We start from the raw sequence: 25,590 nt of genomic DNA on the forward strand, positions 1-25,590 counted from the left end.
GGCTATATACTGTCCACTACTAACAAAGTCAAGTGAATGTTTTCTTTTGAGGTATTCTGCTGACACAGTTTTCACACTCAAGGAATGCTCATATGTAAGTCAAACTAACAGCTTAATTGCTCTCCAGATCCCCTTTTCTCTTTGTGGACTGCCTTTGATGTGTACCTCAGTGTGAACACATTGAGGCCGGCCATGACGGCAGCTGCACCGCATCAGCTGGCCTAAAGCGGCCACTATGATGTATAGTGCTGAGCGTGCTCCAAAGAAAAGATCCAACGAGAGGTAAATGACAGAGAAAAAAGCTGGAAGACAGTTCGCCAGTGTGAAAAATTACATCTGCTGGTGCGGCACAACCAGCCCACCAGGAAATAATCTTGTTTTTTCAAGTGAGTAAATTTAAAGATCAATCAGTAAGAGTGAGACAAATCCTGTAGGGTGCGATAACCAAGATGAGAAAGGGACAGGTCAAGAAAATAACTCTTCCATTGACATCACACAGGGGCTGGTTTCCAAAATTCACTGGCCACTTTCACTAGAATACCAGCCCTCCAGGTTTTAAAAAATATTACAGAATGTCCCAAGGCAGTTGCTTTACCTTTAGAGACAGCGGCTGCTCAGACACAGGGCCACGTCTTGGAGGTGAGTCCTCAATTAGCGACAATGTCCAGTGTTTCTCCAGTGCTGCCTTTTTGAAAATAAAAATATTTTTTTTCTGGACAGCAACAGGTAATGAACAACAAAGAAAATGTCTTCAAAAACTAACACAATACTGCATTTAATTAATATATATATATATATATATATATATATATATATATATAAAACTTTAGTACATTTTGATATTAACGAGCGTGCATTACCTTTAAGCCATTGCCAAATGAGTTGCTACAAAGATAATTAAGACTGAGATCAGCTCCACAAAACTCAGTATGTCAATGTTACGGCAACTTTTGGGGGCTGAAACTCAAGTAAAGATAATGGACTCTTCTAAAGAGTCCATCATGTTTTTCTAACCCTCCGTGTCTCCTTGGCTACTAGCAAGTGCGTGGAGGTGGGGGCTGTAGGCGATCACGGAGGGCTTGTATGATGTGGATGTGCCAACATTGTTGTTGTCATTACTTATAATTCCCCATGGGGGCAACAGAAACTACGCACTATAGCTTTAAATTGATAGCTCATAAATATGTGTAGTAGGTTTTTATAATTTTATGCATGTCTAAATGTACATGTCTGTGGGTTTACCTGTATGTTTTTGTATGTTTTTTAACACCAGTGCAGGGTGTTGTGCTTGTGTCTTTTTATGTATTTTTGCAGATCTGCAAGCGTGCAGAATTTTTTGTTTGTGTGTGTGTGTGTGTCTGTATGTATATAGAGAGAGAATGTTGGGTAAGTATATGCATTTGTGCATTTTGTATTGTCCATTGTGCAGGTTTGTGTATCTGAAAGGGCGTTGGATAAAGAGCTGCTGAACCATGAACGTGAGGAACACAAACTTGTTCGCTTACCTCATCAAAAACAAATTCATCCATGTCCACCTGCTCAAAGGTGTCATCCTCTCCGGTGTTGAGGCATGTGACAGCAGCCAGAGCAGATGCCAGCCTCCTCCTCAGAGTGAAGCCTCTCCAAAAAGCCTGGAGGTACCAAAAGAAGAAAATGGTTGAAAAGCGTCCATGAATCATGAGGCAAACGTAAATATTGTGTGTTATCCCATTAGGGAGATAAAACATGTTAAGCTTGTTTTAATTGCCGAGTGTTCTGCTGTCTGAACTCTGCGTGACTCTGTTCTGAGACAAATGGAGCTCCAGTGTGCCTCTAAATCCTCCAATTCCCAATGGGCTGCGGGAGGCACACTTCACTTCAAGTTGAGCCGAGCAGGAATCCTAAAACTCTTACTACCGCACTTCTTTGGAATCTGATTAATTACTCATGTACCCCCACCACCACCCACCGCACCAGACACACACTATTCCCACCACCCCCACTTTCTCCCTTAGAGAGCCCCAAAGGACTCATCAAACATTTTTTATGTTAAAAAGACATTTGGGAGAAGTGTTGAATAGCATGTTTTTTAGATCAGCCGCTTACTGTAAACCCATATACAGGATTAGCCAAATATGCTTCCATGGCATGTATGAGGCCTGAAGATGGATGTTCAAGGGTGGAAAAGGACATTTCGAGATAATACCTGTATGAAAGTTACTTCGGACACAATATTAAAAATTCTATTTGTGGCAGTAAGATCCTTATTTACACATTGACAGGTTAATCTGTTTGCATATATGTCCCAGTAATGCTTGTTACTAACTTAGCTCCAGGGAGCTTTTTCCCGGAGTCCTTATGTTTTCTTGCCTTGCAGTTTTGCTTGGATTGGGGTGGCACCTGGATCGTGGTTGCAGCTGCTGCTGCTGCACCCTGCATTAGTGCTAATATTATTTCTTGTCATAGTTTTATTAACTTTATTAGTACTATAATTGCCACTAATCATCACACCAACTGCTATAATTACACTGAACAAAATTACAAACACAACATTTTTGGTTTTGCCCCCATTTTTAATGAGCTGGACTCAAAGATCTAACACTTTTTCTGTGTACACAAAAGGCATTTTTCTGTCAAATATTGTTCACAAATCTGTCTAAATCTGTGTTAGTGAGCACTTCTCCTTTGCCAAGATAATCCATCCACCTCACAGGTGTGGCATATAACATGATTAGACAGCATGATTATTGCACAGGTGTGACTTAGGTTGGCCACAAAAAAGCCACTCTAAAATGTACCATAAGCCGTCTCCAAAGAGGAGTTTCAGAGAATTTGGCAGTACAGCTAACCAGCCTCACAACCACATACCATGTGTACCAAACCAACCCAGGACCTCCACATCCAGCATCTTAACCTTCAAGTTTGTCTGAGACCAGCCACCCAGACAGCTGCTGCAACAATCGGTTGGCATAACCAAAGAATTTCTGCACAAACTGTCAGAAACTGTCTCAGGGAAGCTCATCTGCATCCTCATCGACCTCATCGGGGTCTCAGCCTGATTGCAGTTCGTCACTATCACCGACTTGAGGGGTCAAATTCTCACATTCGATGGCATCTGGTACTTTGGACAGGTGTTCTCTCTCTCTATACAGGGCAGATGGCAGACAGCGTGTATGGGGTTGTGTGGGTGAGCAGTTTGCTGATGTCAACGTTGTGGAACGAGTGGCCCATTGTGTAGGTGCGGTTACGGTATGGGCAGCAGTGTGTTGTTGTATGTATGACAACGAACACAGGTGCATTTTATTGATGGCCTTTTGAATGCACAGAGATACCGTAATGAGATCCTGAGGGCCATTGTTGTGCCATTCATCCATGACCATCACCTCATGTTTCTCTTGTTGAGACTTCTCTTGTGTCTATGCTAAATTAGGCTGTAAAATAGTGAAGGTTTGTTTCAACAAGATGCCAAATGTCTCCAAGAAAGAAAATGCTCTAAATTGTAAATCTAAATCGTTAAAACCAATCTGGCCTGGCATTCCCTGGCCTCTCATGGTCTGTGTGTATTTTGCGTTGGGCACATAATTTACATACTCAACTCCAACTGGATAATCGTATTCTGACATAGCCGCCATACTACACATAAATACATTTTTAATTTCCTGTACATAACTTTCAAAATAGCATCAGAGAGAAACCGGTTAGGTGGAGGATGTTGCAAAAATGGGCAAAAGACAAAACATGTTTTCTATGCAACAAAGGTATTCAAAAGACATGCAATTGTAGCTATACTGTAAATAAGACAGTATAGCTTGACTCCACTTGTTGTAGTAAACCAAACAAAAAGTTCAGAATGTCTGACAATATTCCAGAAGTTTTACCTGGATGACAGTTGCTGCATATTCTTGGCCAACAATGCTCCCATTAATATAGGAAGGTCTTAACGCTGGCTTTCCTCCTTCTCCACCACTTCCTCCTCCTTTCTCAGCTGTGGAAAGGCTGCTGATGTTCTCACATTTCAGTCTATATTTCCTCCACAGCTGCTGAATCACGACTGCTGCTGTGCTGCTCCGAAAAGAAAAACACACATACACACACAAATTGAGGAATTTATATGATGTCATAGCACCTCTGTCTTTGAAAACATGAATTTAATTCTGAGCAGACATCTGAAAAGGAGGACTCTGAAGATTTTCAGCCTGTCCAGAGCCACCCTTCATTTCAAAGATCTATCGTCCTCCCAAAGATAGTGTGGTGTTAATGATGAAGCTGCGTGTTAAAATGAGTAAAATGTTCAACATCTTCTGCTGTAAATCACATTGAGGAGGCTCCAATAATGACAAATTCTCTGCCGCAGAAACTAATAAAATGTTGAGCTGCTATGAAAAGAATTATATATTTTTTAAAAAGGGTGTTTGCTTTAGGCCAGCAGTCCACTTGTGTAGCATGAAAAAATTTGGAGGCTTTCATTACAAACACTACAACACACTACACTGTCAGCTGATTTTACTGATCTGTTGTTTACAATGTCGTGTTGGATGGAATATACACTACAGAAGTGGACACCAGTGACTCAGAACATTTGGTGAATTACTTTTGGAGGCCCAGTGCCATTTCGTTATCGGAGGAAGTTGGCTTTCCCTTTGTTGCAGAGGAGTGAACACTGTCAGAATTAACTCTGCAAATTGTTGTCTCTGTCTTTGAACCTCCTGCAAGAGTATCGAAAGAATAATGCTGACTCTCTGCAGCTAACTTCTCCTCAAAAGTCCAGTATTTGTATCCAACATTGTCCATGTTTGGAAGAACTTGTTGGACTTTTCCAGTGGACTCCATTTCTGGGCACTCAGTACACTTGTCAGCATTGGCGCTGTCCATGTGTCCAAGACTTTCCTCAGGTTTTGTCTGGCGTGCAGCCTTGGGTTTGGCAGCCACAGTGGTGTCACCATATTCATGTGCAAATCTCTGGTCCTTAGCCAGCTGCAGAGCCTCAGCAAAGTGTCGGCAGGAGGTCTTTACAGCATCCAGGGAAGATGAGGTATTACTGTGAACAAATGCACACAAATTTGACGCTCAGAGTAATTTAGTTTGGAGCATACTGTTATCAAATAGCATTAGTATTTAGTATTAAACGTGTGGGTATCGGGGGGGGGGTTGCCTCTGTGTGCGCCCTAATACCATATAATGTCTCTTTCATTGAGGGGATAAACGGACTACAAAGCCACCTAAGTGGAAACTTAATTAATCTATTAGCAATGCTTGGCTCTGCTCCCCTCCTTGTCTTAAACCCTGAAGGGGTAGAGGCACTTCAGTGCCCAGCCAGTCTGGACAGCCAGTAGCCTAAGGTAGTAAAGCTTCTTCTCTACAAAGACCTGGCTCTTCGTTCTCAGTGGGACAAGTGAGAGGGCAGTCGGAAGCCCCAAAAGAATTGTGACCCCACTGACCTCGTCACCCCCGTACCTGCTGGTTCACTCCAGGGTCACCATCAACATGTATACCACTGATATTAGACAGCAGAAATAATCAAAAACACGTTTTGTAATGCTAAAGCTGCAATAAGAAATGTTTTTGACAGAGAGGTAATTACTACAAGACACAAAGACAACACTAAATCCCCATTGTTCAATTATATTTCAGAAAATTTGGGGACATTTGCTGTGGCTATGTCATATGGATGCTCCCAGCATCAGTCATAGCTGCAATAACTGCTGCAAGAAACTGAAGAACAGCAAAGGTCAAGACGCCAGCTTACAAGTCTGCTAAAAAGTGGTTGTGTGTGAGAAATATGCAAGATCATAGATTACGCACTGATACACTCAATATTTTTGATATTTTTGACTCAGACTGCTGAATCACATATTAGTTTCAGCTGAACTTTGAACTGTATCGTTACATAGAACAGGGCCTTATATTATAATCTTTTTAGGAAGAGATCACTTGGACAGGAGGAACCATTTTAACCAATGACTCTTTTTAATGTGCATGTGAGTATTTATTTATTGAGAGTCTTAAGATAGACTTGATAAGCAGCCCAGTTTTCCTAAGAAGTACATTCGTATTGAATTGATTTGCAGTCCACAAATTACATGCTGTGTCAATGTTCAGTGAACCCCCTGTAGCATGGTGGAAAGTAAGGGCGGGGAGGTTTGGATGGGTGTGTACTGCATATGACATTTCCAACATTTATAAAAAACATCCAGGTTAAACCCTTCAGCTTATCTCTAAGAGACATTAAAGGTGTTTGGTAACAAAGGAATAATGTAAGGAGAACACAGAACATAGCCAGGAAAAGAAATAGTAACAAGCACCAAGATTTCTTTCCACCATAACTAAAATAAAATTTTCTTTGATATTTTTAAGGGATTTTTCTATTTGTATTTTATTTTTCTTGGACTTCAGTTTGTATTAAGATAAATATTTAAATGGCTCAGAAAAAAGCCATAATAAGTACATTGTATGTATAAAATAGAGGCATTTTGTAAAGAACAAATGATTCAGCCTCCACTCTAAACCCTGTAGAGAAAAGTTGTGAAACCCTACCCCTGATAAACCCCATGGTTCCCCACCTTACGTCGTCAGTGGACCGACGTGTGGCACTCTTCTCACCTCTGTCAGACACAAGGTCAGGCTAGGGGTTAAATGGCTGTGTTGGTCCTTGCAAAGGCCGCAGAATGGCTCATTGTCCAGAGGCCAGGGGGTAAGAGGGCACACAGTGAGGGGTGAAACAAAGAGAGCGCCAAGCTAGCCCCCCGAGCCATAGGAGTCCTCAGTGTGACCCGCATGGGTAGCCGCAGCCACGTTTCATCTTTTGTGCTGTGTAATTTGAAAGGGTCAGGAAGATAAGCAGAAAGTTGACCAGTGTTTTAAGTGTTGGTGGTCTGTCTCGCAGAGCAGTGTCAATGTGTGCAGAGGCCAGTGACATCGAAGGACTTGTGAAAATAGGTAGACGTTGTCTTTAGGCTCACTACTCCCTATGTATCAGACATAACAAGAGGATAGCTAACATTCCTGACTGCTTCATGTCTGTCTGTCTGACAGGCTGATTAGCACAAGATGGAATGTGTAATATGGCCTTTTTGTAAATAGGTTTGCAGTAATTTATATAATATATATAAGAAAAAATAAATAACTTAACCTAATTTTGTTTACTATTTGATTCAACTAATTCAAAGAATGAAAGAAATTTCAATTATCTGGTAATGTTCTGGCTTTAGAATTATTGTGATGTGGAATTATTAAATTCTTGACAGAGATTACTGATATGTTAGACAAAATTGGGACACTGGAACAACAGTACAGTGCATGGTGCATTCACACCACGAAGACAAATTTGAAGGAACACGTCTGAGCTGAGCAATTCCCTCCCCCTTTCCCATTTCAAAGCAGAAATCAGTTCTCTAGACAGTTCAGTTTACCAAGACAGATGATGTAAGACTGTTACATAACTAAGCTGAAACTCCCTGAACATCCCTGGTGCCAGTACTAGAAAAAATGATCATGATGAAAATGTGGTTATTGATAAGCACCTCCGATTATAGATTTTCTTTGTACTTGATGTTGATGGGTTAATGGGACAGCTCTAGAAAGGACTAACCTATGCTCATCCACACTAGACACAGCGCACTGACAGCCCATCCACACAAGCAGTTCAGTCTCTTACCTGAGCTCCCTGCTGTGCCGCTGCTGTAAATCACCAGTCTGCCGAAGCTGAGCCTCGCAGAACGCTAGGAAGCTGCCCGGAGCCAGGTTGACCTCTTGAACAGCAGGGGGCGGTAGAAAAGAGTCTGTCTCCTGGTCACCGGTGGCCCTCAGCCCAGGCACTGCTTTCTGCAGAGTGGATCTTAAAAGGAGAGCAAGCTGGATAAAATATCAGCGGTCATTAAGGCCACCTTATAATGGCCTTCATGTTTTAGTTACTGTTATTTTTTTAGTTACAGTTAATTCTTAGTTCCCGTAATATCAATAAAACGTCTAATAGTATAAGCAGCGTTCTTGAATGGAAAACAGGTTTGAGATATTTATTTAAGGAGTATAGTATTTAAACCACACAAAATCAACAACTAATGTGGTTAACAAATAGAATACATATAATACAAAATAAAACCATGATGTCAGCTATAATATAATAGCAGGAAAACTGAACAACAACACTGCATTTATTTGAAAATTTAGATGACAAAAGTATAGTATTAAAGTATTATATTTTCAGATCTGTGGATAAAAGACCTTCTTAGCAGACAAATCCACATCACATTTCAGTCTTTTTAAATAACTTTACTATTGCTTCTATTGTTCTACATTATAGTTCAGCATTTTGAAAGCCCTCTTTGACCACTGCAGTGATTAGAACACTTTGGTGAGTCGTATTGTTGGTATAAACAATAAAGGATTCAAAGATGATGAAGGCTTTTGATAGCGGCATGAATAGAACTAAAAAAAATGGCTGCATTTCCACTGATGATTTTCAAAATGAGACTCAAGTTAGAGAGAGAGTGCTTCTGTCAATGACAAAAAAAATTAAGCGAAAAGCTTTTACCAACAGGTATACTTGTAAAACCATATATCTATCTGTATATCTCAATTGGTAAAAAGGTATCTGTATTACTGAAGGGTTAAAGCAGCCATTCTCGGTTTAGTTTGACAACTACGAGTTTGAGATGAATGTCTCAAGTCCTTCTGAAGCCTCTCACAGTACATGTTGTTCTCTGTGCTGAGTTCAATGTACATTTTGTGTTCTGAAGTAATCTATTTACAGTGATTACATTTTAAGCCAGGTAATGTAATTGTCATCTTAATTATATTGTTTTCTCACAGTGTAGTTACGCAGCCACTTTGGATAACAACTCTACCCATGGCACATATTAGGTAGTATCAGCCTACAAACTGGAGGGGAGCCCTGAGAGGCTGTGAGTCTGAGGGAGCGGTAACTGCTGCCTGAGGCTAAGGATGTACAAGCAGAGGAATCCCAACTATCTACTAAACAGACTCAGAGCATCTACTAGTGGAGGCCAAATGTGGTCTGTGTTCAGTGGGAAAATGTGGAGCTAGAAACTCTACAGGACACTTGGGACAGCAACAATAAAACCCATAAAAAAATTCAAGCCTTCAGGCTTCAATGTCTATTTTTTTAAACATTTTGAAGAACTGAGTTTTTCCCAAATGATTCCCAAAGCACCATATGCTCTTAAATCGTGTCTACAGTGTCACCAGAGGAGGATAAAACATGTGCCGAGGGTAAACCTTTTATTTCACCAGCTCACAGTGTGTGTTTTTGTGAAAATTTAAGCATTGCTTATTTCATACTGTATCTCTTTACATGGATATCTCAACGTGTTTTACCAATCCATATATATATTTTTTAAATGTAGATCCTGCTGAATTATCTAAAATACAGCTCGGAGAGCAAAGTATTACAGTCAGACAAAAAAAGCTAATGATGGTTCCTGATGGTTTATTCTGATTCAGATATGGATCATGAACCCTTTTCTTGCATACAATTTGAACCCGTATAAAGGGCTTATACTGTATTCTGATTAGAGGCAGGGTTTTCCCATCCCTACTGCCACCCTGAGACAAAGATGTGACCACAAAGCACGGGATCTGTGTACTGTCAGAGGGATATGGTTTTGATGTTGCCCACGTGGTCTCTCTGAAACAGATCCGGATTAGATTTCAACCCTTTGGGCATGTTATCTGGCTGGCTGTCTTCAAATGAAGCTCCAAACCCAAATAGGACCTTTTGACGGTTACATGAGCTCATTGAGGTGGGCAATGTAATGTAATTCAATAAAGGAATGGACGACATTTAGACACACTTGGGAGAATGCAGAGTAGACCTATGTACAAATAATTGGATGCCATCAGTTGTGGATGTTTACAATGATGGATTCTTATTAACTGGGGCTGTCTGCTGGTTTTCAGAAAGACACCTCTCTTTACTGTGATAACCTCTGCACTGCATTCAGTCTCCTTGTCTTTTTGAAGCATAAAGAATTTTTTTGATGGAGTAATGTGTATATTTGTAAAGACTTAAAGAATAAATGAAAGTCATATATTTTTTTTTTAAGAAAGTAGGAAATGCACAACCTGAAAGTTCCCTAAATTAATATACATTTCATCCTCCTTTATGAGGAGAAACGCTGTTCTTGGCTGAAATTCCTTCATCCTCCATCTCCAGCCTGTATGAGCACAAGTCCGTATTTCATTTAGTGAAGACTTCCTCCAAACCACATGCTCTTAAAGTGGCCCTGATTAATCAGGCCCACTACGTTCTTCTTCCAGGTCTCCTGGATCAGGGGCTGCCTACAGGGAATGTAATTCCTAACGCTTGCCTTTTGCTGCTTTAATTTAGCCAGTGTTATCACTGGCTCTGGATGAAAGGGGCAGGGCAGGAGTGTGGAAATACAGAGGGTTAATTCCACTGTTGGCATTGGAGGTTAGGCAAAGTTCAATGAAATATGAAGGTAATGTTTCAGTTAAGGCTTGCGACAGGAAAAAACGTCCACAAGTAACTCATGAATTCAAGATTTAGGACAGTGAATAACATTCTAAGATAATAAATAATAAATAACAGAAATATTATATTCAAATTGTCCACAATATTAAACCAACTGGCCAGTGGTACAAAAGGAGGAAAGTTTTGTGCAACTGACATTCAACTCTTTGCAGTTAAAACATTACATACAGAATTTCCCTTCAGGGATCAATACTCAAAAAGTATTTCTGATTTCTGATCAAATAAACTGAAACATTCAGGGATATTTGAAAGGGGCAAGAGAAGTATAGATTTTCATATTTTGGTGTTCATAAATGGGTGTGAGCAGCTCTGAGGAGCCAAACAACTTTGTGAATCTGTAACAGCTGACATCATTGTTCATGACTATGAGCGGTCTTGCATATTTTTTATATAAACTCACAGCAACTGTCTTAACTCGGGTAAAATATTTAGGCATGATAAGTGAATGAACAAATTGACATTGAAATGAGAATTGATTTTTTCTGTTGTATCAATATTTTGGGAATTACAAGCACTTAAGTGTGTCGTACGTAAGCACAGATGTTGGTGGCACGTCGCAGTAATCTAATAGCGGACGCGGATCACAGTGCTAATCCTGGGAAGTGGACAGGAAGGCCTGTGTTCTGCTGGAATGTTTAGACTACCTGAGCCAGTAGACCGAAATTTGTGATTAAGAAATAAACTGTGTTCAAAACCGTTCCCTTTGACAGAAATGGGCACTATTTATTGTGTTTGCCATTTTAAAGTAGTGTTCGAATTCTCCACAGTTAATTTCATTCACCATATAGTCCACTATAAAATACCCACAATGCACAGCTAATTTTAGTGTACCTAACATTGACATATTTATATGTCTTTGGTTCATCCGATGTACCCTACATTTTACTCCCATATACCATAATGCAATGTGACCGTGTTTTTCCGGAGGAGAAGAAGAAACAGAAAGATATACAACTTTTTTTTACTATCCTAGGGAACATATAAGAAGTATTTTAGTTTTGGTTTGTTTACATGATGCTGGTCACGCCCGCCTTTGACCCACAAACAACGGGTGCATCTCCTGACACAAAACACGCAACAATGTGTATTCAGTGAGTGTCTAAAATCTCGTTGGGTCGTTCCCTATGTGGTTCACTATTTAATAAACACTATATAGGAAATAGTGAATGAGTGAATGAGGGAGTGGATTCTAACACAACTGTAGATTTCCTGGTATGTTCCTTTGAACATTCATCCCGACGAGTATTATTATATTTCAGAGCAAAGGAAATTGTAACTGAACCTTTTGTCCAAAGGATTTTGGAAAGAACGACGGAAATTTCTAATTACACCATGGTGTCAGTGTGGCAGGTACTGCAGAGGAGAAGGCGCTTAAGTTAGAGGAGAACGAATAGAGCATCCAGAAAATTAGATAATACAAGGCACATTCAAGTCATCTTAATATAGTAGCACAACCTGATTTGTCTTACAAGCAGATGCAGCCACATTAGAAAACAATGACTTTAGATCAGGGGTCTTCAACGTCTTTTAGGTCAGGGACCCCTAGCTGACAGAGAGACGAGGAGAGACCACCTACCGCATATATTGTATACAATTGAGTTGCATATTAAACTGGGCAGAATTGATGAAAAGAAATGGATATTACTTATGCGTCATGTTTCAATGTTAAACATACATCCGGAAGGCACAGTGACTACTTAAGATTAACTGTATGGCTACCATAGTTACCTATAGTACATTTATCTTTCATGTGTACTTTTTTTTTAACAAAAAGGCCAATTTATCTTTGCTATTAAAAAAAGAAAATTATTTTTTACATACTGTAATTTGGCGCCCCACCCCTGCAATAACTCTGAGGACCCCCCTAGGGGACCCCCTCTGCTTTAGATCATAAAAAGTAGCCTAACACCCAGTCCTTGTCTTACCTCCACCTTCTCTCCTGCTGAAGAGGATTTCCTGTGAGGTGGACCTCTCGCAGGGATTGACATCCCTCCAGACTTTCACACACATTCTGGAGCTCTGAGAGAGAAGTGGAAGTTATGCAGCGCTACACTGATTGAATGAAATAAATAGAGATGTATTTCAGAACTTATGGATCTTTTTTCATGGAGTCATATACTGTACTTGGACAGCAGAGCATACAGCCAATATTTACGCAGCATCGTTTATGCCGAACAGTTTGTACATTTATAGCTGTTGTATATTATTTCATTTTTATTATATTAGTTTTATTAAAATCGATCTGTGGCTGAGTGGGAGTAAGGGATTGGGAAACATAAAGTAAAGCTTTTGTGATGGGATTTATAAAGTCTGTTTAATCAATACAGCCTGTTACCTGACATGCAGTTAAATCGAAGATCCAGATTCGCAAGGGACACAGAATCAGACATGGAGGGCAGCTGGGTAATTCTAGAACACAGAGACAAATTATAACCCCTTTTAAAAGCGTCAACACATTTTAAAATAACATAATACCGCTGTGAAACACAGAAACCTTCTGATATTGTGAGTTGTGCAAGTCAAAAGAAATGAATAGTTTTAATTTTCAATGTCAAATTATAAAAACAAAATTGAAAAATGTGCTACTATCACATACAGGCATAATTCAAAGACAGATATCAAGTAGGACTGGAGGAATATACCTGTTTTGGGCCAAAGAGAGATGTTGCATGAGAGGGAGCCAGCAAGCAGTGAGGCCCTGCAGTGAGGAGATGCTGTTGTCGTCTAGATGCAGCTCTCGGAGGAGGACCTGGTTGTTCAGACTGGGGGGCTGATGGAAGAAAAGAAAACTGAGTGAAGTTGTTCTACTGGTCACACTTTGGGGTTAGCCAAACTTACTGTTGCTGCTGCTGGTCAAGCTACGCCTAAATGACCCTGTCCATCAACGTCGTGGTTTTAGTCCTGCTGTGTTTAGAGTCATCAGTGTCGGCCGTAAATTAAGTACAACTGTGATCTAAGGGGTGTTTCAGAAAATACTGAAGGTGGTGTAATCACCATAGAGCTTTCAGTGGCTTGAATGCATGGCACAAATGAGAGAACTATTTCACAGAGGGCTGGTGCATATGATAAGGTAAATGAGCTATATTTGAGGGGGTTCCCACCGGGGAGGGCTATTGTACATCCTATGCATCTGTATACTGGATGTGTGTGGTTTTTCTTGCTCTCTTTAAGAAAATTAAAATAAAATACTTGATCACAAAAAAGAAAATACTGAAGTTATGAACATTTTCATGCTTATAACTATTGTTTGTATGTACATACAAATTATTGTTTGCGTGTAAAAAACAAAATACTGAAGGTATAAACATTTTCATGCTTATAATTATTGTTTGTATGTACATGTTTTCTATATACCTTTAATTAGTTTTACTTTTCTCAACTTTGGCCTCATCAAGCAATTACCTGTGAAGTTAGGTAATTGGACATTCTCTCCCCAATTGTTGCTTATGGAGCATTCTCACAAAACATATTTTAATTAATGTAACTGTAATGTAACCTGTAACAACATCAATATGTACCATTCAATAAGGTGGGCCAGTGGCAGGGCCCTGGTATTGTGCATTTTGACTCTCTTGCATCTCTCTTTTAGTTCAAATAAAACCGACTTTCAAGTCAAAGTTCATCTTTACTGCCTGCAAATAGAAGTGTTCTGTTAGTGTATTAGTGTGCCATTTCCCTGTTTTTGTAAAATATTACATAGAGCACCATCACTTTCAGATCACTTACGTTGAGATTGTTACATCGCATCCTTTTTTAGTTCAAAGGGTAATTTTGTTGGACTGAAGGAAAATATTATGATCCTTCAGTTGATCCATCCATTTAAACACGTAATCCTGTCCAGGGTTACAGACAGACATGTGACAGATTTTCAATTTATTAATGAATTTTAGATTTAACTTTAAAAATATCCCATACTTGATATTAAGTTGTAGTCAAAAGAGAAATTAAGGTTTCCCCAGCCTGTGGTTTTGTCAGGATAATCTGTTTAACCATGATGATCTCCAAATAGGCTTCCTCTCAGAAGTTGTTGATTTGAATCAGCCCATACTGTGTGTATTTGTAACACTTTCAAGGTTTTATTTTGAAGGTTTAACTCACACATATCAAATGGATTGTGTTATTATGAGTAGCACTACACTCTGATTCCTCTCAGAATTCTAATGTGGGGTTTGGGATATTAAAACCAATACAGGAAATATTGTGTTATATTTTCTCTGCATCTTGATGTGAAAAGGAATATAAGTCTAGTTAAATGCAGAAAACAAAAGTTTTTCATCTTTTGATTTCTGCATATTCTTATTTATTTTTAATGTTTTGCTGTTTTTCCATGGGAAATCCCTACATCCTTAAATATAAATTATTTACATCACTTCCAGATCAAAACATAATGATGTGGGCCTAATTCAGTACAACCTGTTGAGTTAAAGCTCCTCATCACCTTCAACTATCCAAATCAGTTACTATGCAGATCTTACACAAAACTGCAACCCTGAACAGTGACATCCAAAAACAATGCTTACAAACTTACCTCAGTAAGATTGTTGGCTCTCAGGTCCAGTGTGCTGAGCAGAGCGCTGTTCTCCAGACCCTCCACACTTGCCAGGTGATTGTGTGAGCAGTTCAGATGCAGAAGAGTGAACACGTCCCTCAGTCCTTTGGTGCTGATAAGATGGTTGTGATCCAGTGACAACCTCTGCAGTCTCCTCATAGACTCTAGACCAGCTAGGAATGAGACGGACAATGAGAAGACACTTATTTAGATTGCTAAAAAGCACAGGGTAAGTCTGCATATAAGCAGTAAACAAAGCATAAGCATGTCTATAAAAAATATATATATTTAAATATTATTTGAAATGAAACAGTCCAAAAGCCCTCTCCTATAAATATACAGTTTTAGAAGTGAGTCAGGATGTTACAGTAGCTGAATATACAACTCAATGTGTTTAACCTTTTACCTGGCCAATATCTATTTATGACTCTAGCCTCAGGGATCCAGTTCACTTCAATAAATAAATCACTTTTCAATGCATTTTGTGGTAAAGTGAATGAAGCCCAGGGTTGAAAAGAAGAGAGATGCTGCCCTCTGGTGGAGCATTGCAGGATTTGGCTACCAAACTAAAACTAAAGACCTCATTACAATAACAACAATCTGTTGAATGTTAGTTGTTTCTTCACAACAAACATACTCATATTAAACATCCAAGTTAACGTTTTATTAGGTATATAATGAATTTTCCAGTTCTCACCAATGCGGGTTATGGAGTTGTAGGAGAGGTCTAGAACGTCCAAATTTTCAGCACCAGTTAAACCATGGATGGACGTCAGCTTGTTGTGGCCGAGTTGAAGAACTCGTAAACTAGTCATATTTTCACAGTTGACAAATGAGATGTTGTTTTCCTGTAACAAAACAAATAAAGATCTTAGGAAAGGACAAAATATGTTTGTTTACTTTCAGAATACAAAGATAATGTCTAACTGACAGTAATAAAGATCTGTACTATCCAAAAGCACCAAATAGAGGCAAGTACATTTCTTGTATTACTTATTGTCCCTTGAAAAGGTGGCTTTTAAATTATATACTGACTGAATACCCACCTGTACATCAATGTAGCAGAGCTGTGGTATCTGGTTGATGCCTTCCAGGGATTTAAGGCCACAACGTCTGAGGGTGAGGGACTGAAGTTGAGTACACTGAGCGAGAGTGCTTAAGCTACAGCCAGGCAGGTCTTCCAGGGTCACTGTAGTCATCTGAAAGATAGGCGAAGATGCTTTAAAGTTCAGAAGGTCTTTCTGGATTTCAAAAGGTTAAGTATGTAGTGCATCTGTCTTCACTTCTTAATTTAGGTAACGCAACATATCAGACTCGCTCACAGACACACATTAGACATATCACGCCACGCATCAATTGTAAATTAGGAAAGAGTGCTTTTAACTTTCCCGCTTCTGACAGATGGAACTGGCTTCAGGATTCTCTCAAATTAGACATTCAAGATGTTGGTTAAAAATGTGTTACATAGGGACTGCTCTTGTTTTTAAAATTACTTTCGTTACACATTGTTATTTGGGTATTCTTTTATGGTCTGATTATTTTTATGATCATTTTATTTCTACTGTAATTTTTTAGATGCTTTTTATTTGTGCTGTGATCAGGTTGTCATTGGAAAAGAGAGCTTGCTTTCATTAGCCAAACCCTGAATAAATAAAGGTCATTCTAAAGTTGGCATGTGTGACCTGGTACAGGGATATGTCATAAATTGTTTCAAATATGGATTAGTCAGAAAAGGGTCACTGCTAATAAGGAGTAGAACTGAGCGATATAGAGAAAACCAGATAAAACAATATTCTTGACCTATTACCTCAACAATTAGATTTTTAAATAATCACTAATAATACTGATATAATGATTAATTGGTTAAAAGCAAATCATAGAACAGCTAGAACAGTCTGGTAAGCTCAGAAAAAGACATCCCTTTGTTGTAATGCAGCCTTTAAAAGCAGGTGAAGACAAATATCCATTACAATATTACAATGTCCAAAAGCTAAGGCAATATCTAGTCACATATCACGATATCAATACATTGCCCAGCCCTAATACGGAGCATCCTTTTAACATAGCTAGGTAAAATCAGTAGTACATATGTACTTGCAAATACAGTATTTAATACATTTGATTTATTCAACATTATCTTTTTTTCTGCCAAGTCATAACAGGTCCATTTTGCACACTACTAGATAGCTCTGGTGGGTGAACGTCTACGAACGCAAAAAAGATGATTTTCACAGTAGAGATTATAGTTCCGTGTTTACAGTGACAAAAAGTTAGTTCTGTGAAAACATTTGAGTATAAGCACTTCAGGCCAAATCCCACAGACTTGCATATCAGTGTTTAAACAACTCACAACATTATTCATTGTCAACGTGTCTATATCATGGTTGAGCAGTTGTACAAATCTTACCTCTTGCAAGGATTTCTTGCCTGTGAACTGAAGCAAAGAGTTTGGGCAGACAGGTGGCAGACTGTTGGCCTCGCCAGCACCTCTCAGCCCTCTCCGACTCCGAACGGATGCTTTCTGCTTCCTGTTGTTCTGGAGGGAGAGTTTGGACCAGGGGATGCATTCTTTCATCCATGACAGCCTCTTCTTCTCTGTGTGTACTGGGAGGCACACGGGTAAAAACACAGGGGGAGGCCTTGCTGCTTGAATTTCGTAGTCCACAGTTTTATCTAGGAAGGTCTGACTGACTTCTGGGTGATGTTGTTGAAGTATGGTTTCAGTACGTGGGGGCCTGACTGTAGACTCGCTTTGTAAAAGACCAGGACTTGAGGAAGTCCAGCTGTTGCTGTCTTGTAGTTGTGAGACCAGGGAGTTTTCTGTTTTATCTTTATTCGTGCTGTTATTTTCTCTTCTCTCTTGCAGCTCATTTGCTCTTACGTCCTTTTCCCTGTCGCGCACCACTCTCTTTTGGCTGCCCTCCTTTAGTTTGAGTCTAATTTCTTCTTCGTTTTTTTCGGGAACCTCTTTAAATTCTCCCCTCAGCTGCTTCTCTTCCTCCACATTTTTGATCTCCTCCTCCCTTTTGCTCGTCTCCTCCTGTTTCTTTTCTTTTGTTTTGCTCTTCTGCTCCAACTTTCTGTTGTACACATCGCAGCCTTTATAGCCATCCTGATCCTCTTCAAGCCTCATTTTGTAATACACTTCGTCCTTTTGCTTCATCTTCTGCTCTTCTTCTTTTGTTTTCTTTTCATTGTCCGTTTTCGTCTTCTCATACTCTTCCCTGGGTCCAAGTTCTTCTTTAAGTTTTCTGTTTTCCCCTTTCTTTTCTCTCACCATTTCCTTCACCTCCCTCTTCTCCTCAGTCTTGTTCCTGTCCTTTTCTTCATTCTTTTTCCTCTCCACAAATGTTATTTCATCATCATCATTAAGCTTTTCCTGAGCCATCGTTTTTCTTTCATCAGCCCCCTGTTCTTCGTTATTTGTCCTCATCTCATCCTGCTTCTTTCTCACCTCCTCTTGTATTCTCATGTATTCTTTATTGCTCGTTTTTCTCTCCTCCTCCTCTTCCTTCAGGCTTATTTCTTCCTCCATTTTTCTCTTCTCTTTCTCCATCTTTTTCCTTGCCTCTTCTGTCTCTTTTCTTTCCTTCTCCCTCTTCCTCCTCATATCCTCCCTTTTCCTCTCTTCTTTCTCCTTTATCATTCTCATCCCATCCTCTAGCTTCTTCTTTTCCAAATCTGTATTAACTCTTTCCTCTTCTCTCTTCCTCTTTTCCTCCCTCTCCATTCTCCTCTTTTCTTCTTCCTTATGTTTCCTCTCCTCTTCTTTTTTAAGTGTCATCTCTTCTATTTTTCTCTCTTCCTCTTTATTCCGCCTTGTCTCTTCCTCCATTCGTTTCCTCTCGGCCTCTATCTTGATTTTCTCCTCTTCCCTTTTCCTCTTGTCCTCCTCATTCTTTATCCTCTTCTGCTCCTCTTTCCTCATCCTCCTCTCGTCCTCCACTCGTCTCTGTAAGTTGCTGATCAGTTCCTAATTGGTGAAGAGAAACACTAGAGTTACAACAAAGATAGTTGTCCCATTTCATTAGAAACATTTATTTGAATCTACATATAACAAATATATAATATATAACATTTAAATTGCTAACAGACCTAAGTGTAGATTATATTTGAGGTCAGTGAACTTTTGATTTGAGAAGTCAAACAAAATCTCACAGTTGTTGAAATTAATGAGCACTGGGAGCGTGCCTACACTCAGTGGTCTCCCTGCAGGTTGGATGTCTGGTGAAAACTGCAACAAGAGGATTCAGGCATACCTGTTGCAGCAGCAACTCCTGTTCAAGTTTTTCCTGAGCTCTTTTCCCCATCAACTCATATTCCTTCTGATGCAGCTGGATACAGAAAGCAACAATCAACAAATAACCATGACATACATATGACATTTTTCCTAACACTATAAATTCTGGATTTTCTCTTTGATATCTTTTTTTGCAAAGCACGTGTGTCCTACTCTCTGACAACTTGTTATCTACCAATCAATCTATCATGTTATCTTTACTCAAATTCCAGAGGATAATGTGATCCTTTGGATGCCTTGAACCACTATAGTATGACATTTCTTGAAAAGGCAAGGAGGCAGTATTTTGCTCAAGGGTGCTTGAGTTTCCCTAGGGTTAGGGTTAGGGTCAGTAGTAGTCCAGTAAAGGAGGTACAGAGTGACTCACCTTCTCTGCCTCCATTATCTTCTTCAGCTCCTTCTGGAAGTCTCTTTCTATTTGTCTCCTTTCCTCCTCCTTCTTCTCACAGTGTCGTTTTTCTTGCTCTGCCTCGTATTCAAATGCGAAATGCTTTTCACTCTCCGTATATTCATGTGTTCCAGTTTCAACTGGGACAAGTACAAAGTACAAAAATGTAAGGCTTTATAACTAGTTAGCAAGGATGAAAAACATGTGCTATACAGTGAAAACAAACTGCCTCAAAGATAATGCATAAAAAGTATATCTCATCTCACATGAATGATTCGGGCAAAGCTTGGGCAAGTCAGTAGCCCTATATACAATAATATACACTATATATCTTTACTTCAAACATGTTGCCAAAAAACGTCATCAAAGGGCGCCCTGGTAGCTCACCTAGGCCCAAACAATAATCTTCAAACTAAAAAACTTCATCACTATCAGAATTGTAACCACTGACCTGATCTAAGGAAATTGTAAACTTGTAAAATGTATCCCTCTACTCTATTCTTTGTTCAAAGGTTGGTATTGTGTACATTTTACTATAATCATTAATGCGAATAAAAAAAGGACAACAGTGCCCACTTGTGGGCAAAGGTTCTCTCACAACAGAAGTTAAATTATCAGACCTTAAGCAAGGCCTCAACAGTGTGATCAAAAAGGAACAGAAAGGAAAAAGATTTATCAGAGACATCTATCACACCTGTGCAGATAACTAAAGTACATCATGCTGTCACTCAGGCATAAGCACTTAAGTACCAAGTCAATACTGGTTTGAAAGAATTGTCCTTTTTATTCATAAGTTTTTTCAAGTGTTATTCACAAGTGATGCCCAGAATGTGATGCTTTTACCTGGGAAATGTGCAAATGAAAAGGATCATTTAAAGGTGACTTTATCACACTTCAGTGTGGCTTAGACTGTACAATTTTCAGTTTACAAATTTCAGTACAGTAGGGGGGTTTACACGGCATTGGGTCAAGCATTTTCACTTCATTTTTGTAAACATGTAGTGTACCTTCATTGTCGGGACACACTGACACATTTTGAGCAAAAAGTGGTTCTGTGGGTACAGGAAGGAGACGGGTGTCAGTAGAAGTGTTGTTCTCTTCATTTTCTGTGTCACCAGTGACCTGGATCAGCCAAACAAAACTTAAGAGTAGTTTGCCACAACTTGTATGTTGGATGCTTCACACAGTAAGAGTCTGAGACCAAATAGTAAAGAGAGACATTTACCTGCTCTTTTAGTTTCCTCTTGTCCTTATCAAGTTCAAATGGCAAGTTCATTGTGTCGTCAGTGTGATGTGATGCAGTGAAGTCTGAGATCAATTAAAAAAAGAAAGAAAAAAAAAACATTCATCATCATGGGAAACATGCTCACCTATGGTAATTGGAGTTAATGATAACTGGATGTCTCCTTATTCTATTCCAGATCTGTATCTAGAAATGCTATAGATGCATAGAATAATAAAAGTGCCAGGATAGATAAGTATTTTAGCAGCCATTTACAATACACGAGAGGTAATGTATTGCCCTTGTTCACCACAGAAAAGTAATGCCTCTAGAAGCATAATGTTGAATGATGTGCAAGTTGTCATACCTTCAATTTCCTCAAGGATGAGCTTCTCACAAACTGCTGCTCTGCTCTTTGAGGTTTCAAAGTAGCTAAGCAGAGATAGGGGTATATCACCCGAGTCCTGTTGTGAGAAAGATTTAACTGATCATTTTTCAGCTTTGTCTGCATCTGGCTCCAAACTATATGGCACAGACGTTGAGTATATGAGTCAGTTTGCAGCCTTATATCCTATCATAGGGCCCTACTGATCCACTTAAATCTAAAGGAGACCGTGCTCTTGCCATCAGGGCCCCTCCTCTTTGAGACGACCTGCCTGGGAAGATACTGCTAGGCTGGCAGAATCAGGGAACTCCTTCAAATCACTTCTTAAAACCCTTATTTATAGAAAGGTTTTCATTTTACTTATTTATTATATTGCTTTACCCATTTTATTTGCATTTTTTTTATTTGTCAAAGGTTTTGTTTTATCTTGTCTTCTTTCTACTGTGTTTTGCCTTCTTACTCTTCTCTTTTTATTTACCCAAATGTTGTCTTGCTTTTGTTTGGCCCAATTGTTAAGCTCTGTTGTTATACTGACATCTTCATTCCCTGTTTTTGCTATGCTTTGTCTTTCAAAGTCTTTTAAACTCGGTTTTTAAAGATGCTTTACCAGTTATTATTATTATTAAATGCATACAAAAATGGTTAAGTAGGCATGATGGGTACCAACCCTGATAATAGCTGCTGCGTCAGCCTTTGACTTTATTGTCCCCCAGCCAACATTTGACTTTCAGATAAAACACATAAAACGCAAATAATTGAGCATAAACACATAAAACATACAACAGAAAAATGTTAAACATATCACAACGTTATGCTAAATCTTACCACTCAAGCTAACATATATAAGTTGATAGCAAGTAAAAAGCTAGCTGCTAGTTACTAGCTACCATTAGCTCGTTGTCACCTGTCCAATTAACAAGTGTTACAACTTATTTCAGTGTTCTGGCCTCAGCGGGAGATTACTTACCTTCTCGTCAAACAAAAAACTCTTCTGCTCTTCTTTAGTTTCATCAGCATCAAATATGACTTGGTTATTTAGCTCAAGCATAATTGTATCATAATTAGCATCCATTTTCAAACGACAGCGACTCACTGGCATTTAGTTAACTTGTACATGAAGCTATGTACCACCGCTATATTGTTGTTGTCAGAACATTTTCTTAAGTTGCTATTTTTATATCGACAAATAAACATACTTGCTCTTTGTCTCTATAAATTGCTGTTAAGCACTAATTAAACATCTGCTTTCAAACAGAATTAGCCATAAAACATCCGAGAGAATATATCCATTCGCGTCTAGGAGATACTTTAGTCTCCATGGAAACACTGCTGTGAACTAGCTATGAAGCCTCGCTAGGGACAAACCGTGCAAAACGCAAAGGAAAAATCTAAGCTTCTTCAAACACACATGTCCTTGCAACTCACATCTAGCTAAACGTTATTTCTTTTAATTAAAAATATACTCATATTTGTCACTTTTATTATTTACGTGAATTTGTAATAACACTTTTTTTAATCAATTAAAACAAAGCTCTGCTTTGATGATATTTCATGTTACATATCTACAGTAAGTATTGTTGTATTGTTTACTAAATTGCAATGTTATTTTTTATCCCAAAACAAACTAAAGCTGTACTGTATTGTTTTGTAGTATAAGTTATATTCTGTATGTGCTCATTGTGTTCATTCAGTGTTTGTTGTTGTTGTTGTTGAGTGGCAATACTCTCCGACAAACGTTTTTAAGCTTTTCACACCAACTGTAACACTTTGTCAAAAAGCGGAGTAAGCTGATCTGTTGTGAATGAGATGTAGTGTCACGGACTTGTGTGGGCACTATGGGCAGCCAGCTAGAAGGGGTCAGTGAGCCTAAGACCCTGTAGGTGAGTCACAGGACCAGAAGAACAAAAAAATGTGTAAGGCTTTGAACAATGCACATTTTTTCCACAACATTTCTGATCACAAAGACCAGTTCCTCTCTCCCGTGGTGAAGTCTCAGCACTGGTGCTGCACTCCTTCTCTTTGAGGAGATTCCAGCGGCCCACACAGGTTTTCCTATACACATTCCCCAGGGCTTTCTAAAAGGAACCCAGTCTCCTTCCTCAAAGTTTCAAAGAAAAACAGCATGTCCTCCATCCCAAACTGTTTGGTCCGGAGACACACTATGGTCTGTTCTCCTTTCTCGTGACGTTCCAGGACGAAAACAAAACAACAGAATGGCGCCAGGTCAGACTAATTTTTCCATCAAAGGCCAAAACTGAATTCCACGACAACAATGTATGGCACCGCATCAACAGCACTTCTGTAGCCCACAGGTTCAACACCATCAGAATCTTGTCAGGTCCGGCACAGACATGCTTTCATTAAAGGCATTATGGGTCATAGCACAGCTTCAGTTCTAAGCCTGACAAGCAGAAACAGGGCACTTTGGTGCTTCCCCAGTTGTTGGAGTCAAACTGCCTGTCCCTTATGTTTCATTAGGTCCTCTAAGATTCATTGACCAAGTCCAATTGCTCAAAAAGGCTCCATCAGCAAGCCTTGTCCACTCCGATTAGGGCCGGGCCCTTTGTCGGTGGGCAAAGTGTCCGTCGCTTTTGTCCAAGTGCACAGAACCCAGACAGCAGCCAGACAGGGCCAAGCTGCAGATTTATACAGCAGATTATGTAGTATATAGTCAATGGCTCCTCCGGCCTAAACACAGCGGCGGTTTGGATAGCAGCCGTGTGTTTACACTGTCAAGGGTTTTCTGTTACTCGTCTGTAGCCATTATCTTGGCAGCTATTGGGCCTATCAAGCCTATCATTTCCATCTGGGGGCTTTGATGAAAGAAGAGATTACCTACCCATACTACTATTTTAACTTTCTTTTACTGCTCCATTTTGAATGCACAGGTTACAGAGTGTGAGATACTAACCATGCATAATATGAATTACTAAAAGGTGTTAAATGTTATTTTAATCATTTACCATATTTAGTCAATATGGATTCAATTAATCACAGGAACCTAAAATGAAAGTACCACGAAAAAATTAAACGTTTTCCATGCCCAAACTCAAGCTCACATTTCAACCCCTCAGTGCTGGTAAAATGGATGATTCTTCTCAATGCACTGAGCCAGATTATAGGTTTCTGAGACTAAGGCGACTTGTATGTAGAGCTGATGGTAGTTGAAATATATTAGGTGCACGTGAGGAGAGAAATATTTAAACCATTGCAATGCCATTGTAACCTGAATCACTAATGCTGTATTCTTGAAGTTATCTGCTGTCATATCAAATTTTTGCTTGTGCAAATAATATCTGATGCTGGTCCTTTACAAATGTAAAGCTATACTTGCACAAGATTGTCCTAAATCAGTGAAGTTCAACCAGTTCATCCTCAACACGCTAACCGAAATTATCTCTCCTTACCTGCGGTGACAACAGCACATCAGTTGGATTTGGACAGAGATTTGGATTGCCTTTCAAAGTTATCATTATGCTGCCAGTGTGACCTTAGTACATCTAAATCTGCCTCAAATGACTGTGGGATTACTATAATCAGAATTCCCTCCTAACAAGATGGAGGGGGCTGCAGTGTGCTTCAGGTTCAATGACTTAAAGTAGCACTTCTACTAGTTTGTATTCATCATTAACTTAGACACTTGTTGACTTTTCCCCATTATTTGTTTTGTAAACTCTTTATGTGGTATTACAAAGTTTACACAATGTTTTCTAGTCTACACATTTTCATCTTTTCAAGTCTTTAACAGTCACATGCTGAGCATTTGACCGCATTTCCATACAGTGGCAACATTGACAACCAGGGGCAAAATTGAATGTAAGCTCTTTTGTTTACTTCACTAAGGGACAGAAGTCTATACATGTAAATAGAATATCTTAAGCCAAACTGTTGTGCTGAGCCCCAGTCTGTGTAAATACAGCCACTGTGTGGAGGCAGAATGGCTCTCTTTGACCAGAGACAAACTGTGGAGGACGCTCCGAATTTTAATGCAGCATTTGCTTTTGACAAAACATGATCAGTAGAGGGAAATTAAGTGATCTTTTTTTCCTTTGATCACTATATGCATGTATGAATGTGGTAATATGGTTCAAATCACTTTATTTTTTTAACACTGCCCACGGCTGCTGCACCTGTATTCATCCTCTGCTCTGTCTGACCACATATCTCTTTAAGCCCTTTGCAGAAAAACCCAGTCAGCTCTGATTGGTCAGCGTTTCCAGGTCTCCAGAGTCTTAGCGTTTGTGCCAAGTGGCAACT

General features: G+C 39.3%; 1 protein-coding gene across 1 annotated transcript in view; it reads right to left on the reverse strand.

Annotated features, from left to right (window-relative positions):
* lrriq1 (leucine-rich repeats and IQ motif containing 1) overlaps positions 1-22,646 on the reverse strand; it is a 37,015-nt gene extending 14,369 nt beyond the window's left edge. The window contains exons 1-18 of the mRNA XM_034879376.1: positions 22,301-22,646; positions 21,316-21,412; positions 20,952-21,034; positions 20,734-20,848; positions 19,706-19,866; positions 19,298-19,372; positions 17,446-19,011; positions 16,085-16,237; positions 15,736-15,886; positions 15,018-15,211; positions 13,132-13,259; positions 12,825-12,898; positions 12,415-12,508; positions 7,634-7,813; positions 4,571-5,017; positions 3,858-4,041; positions 1,506-1,631; positions 596-685 (exon numbers count right to left, since the gene is read on the reverse strand). Of these exons, the coding sequence (XP_034735267.1) occupies positions 596-685; positions 1,506-1,631; positions 3,858-4,041; positions 4,571-5,017; positions 7,634-7,813; positions 12,415-12,508; positions 12,825-12,898; positions 13,132-13,259; positions 15,018-15,211; positions 15,736-15,886; positions 16,085-16,237; positions 17,446-19,011; positions 19,298-19,372; positions 19,706-19,866; positions 20,734-20,848; positions 20,952-21,034; positions 21,316-21,412; positions 22,301-22,432 (4,050 nt within the window). The 5' untranslated portion in view covers positions 22,433-22,646. The remainder of the gene's footprint in view (positions 1-595; positions 686-1,505; positions 1,632-3,857; positions 4,042-4,570; positions 5,018-7,633; positions 7,814-12,414; positions 12,509-12,824; positions 12,899-13,131; positions 13,260-15,017; positions 15,212-15,735; positions 15,887-16,084; positions 16,238-17,445; positions 19,012-19,297; positions 19,373-19,705; positions 19,867-20,733; positions 20,849-20,951; positions 21,035-21,315; positions 21,413-22,300) is intronic.
* Between the last annotated feature and the right edge of the window lie 2,944 nt (positions 22,647-25,590).

Source organism: Etheostoma cragini, chromosome 8 (assembly GCF_013103735.1).
Source record: "Etheostoma cragini isolate CJK2018 chromosome 8, CSU_Ecrag_1.0, whole genome shotgun sequence".
NCBI classification, from domain to species: Eukaryota; Metazoa; Chordata; class Actinopteri; order Perciformes; family Percidae; genus Etheostoma; species Etheostoma cragini.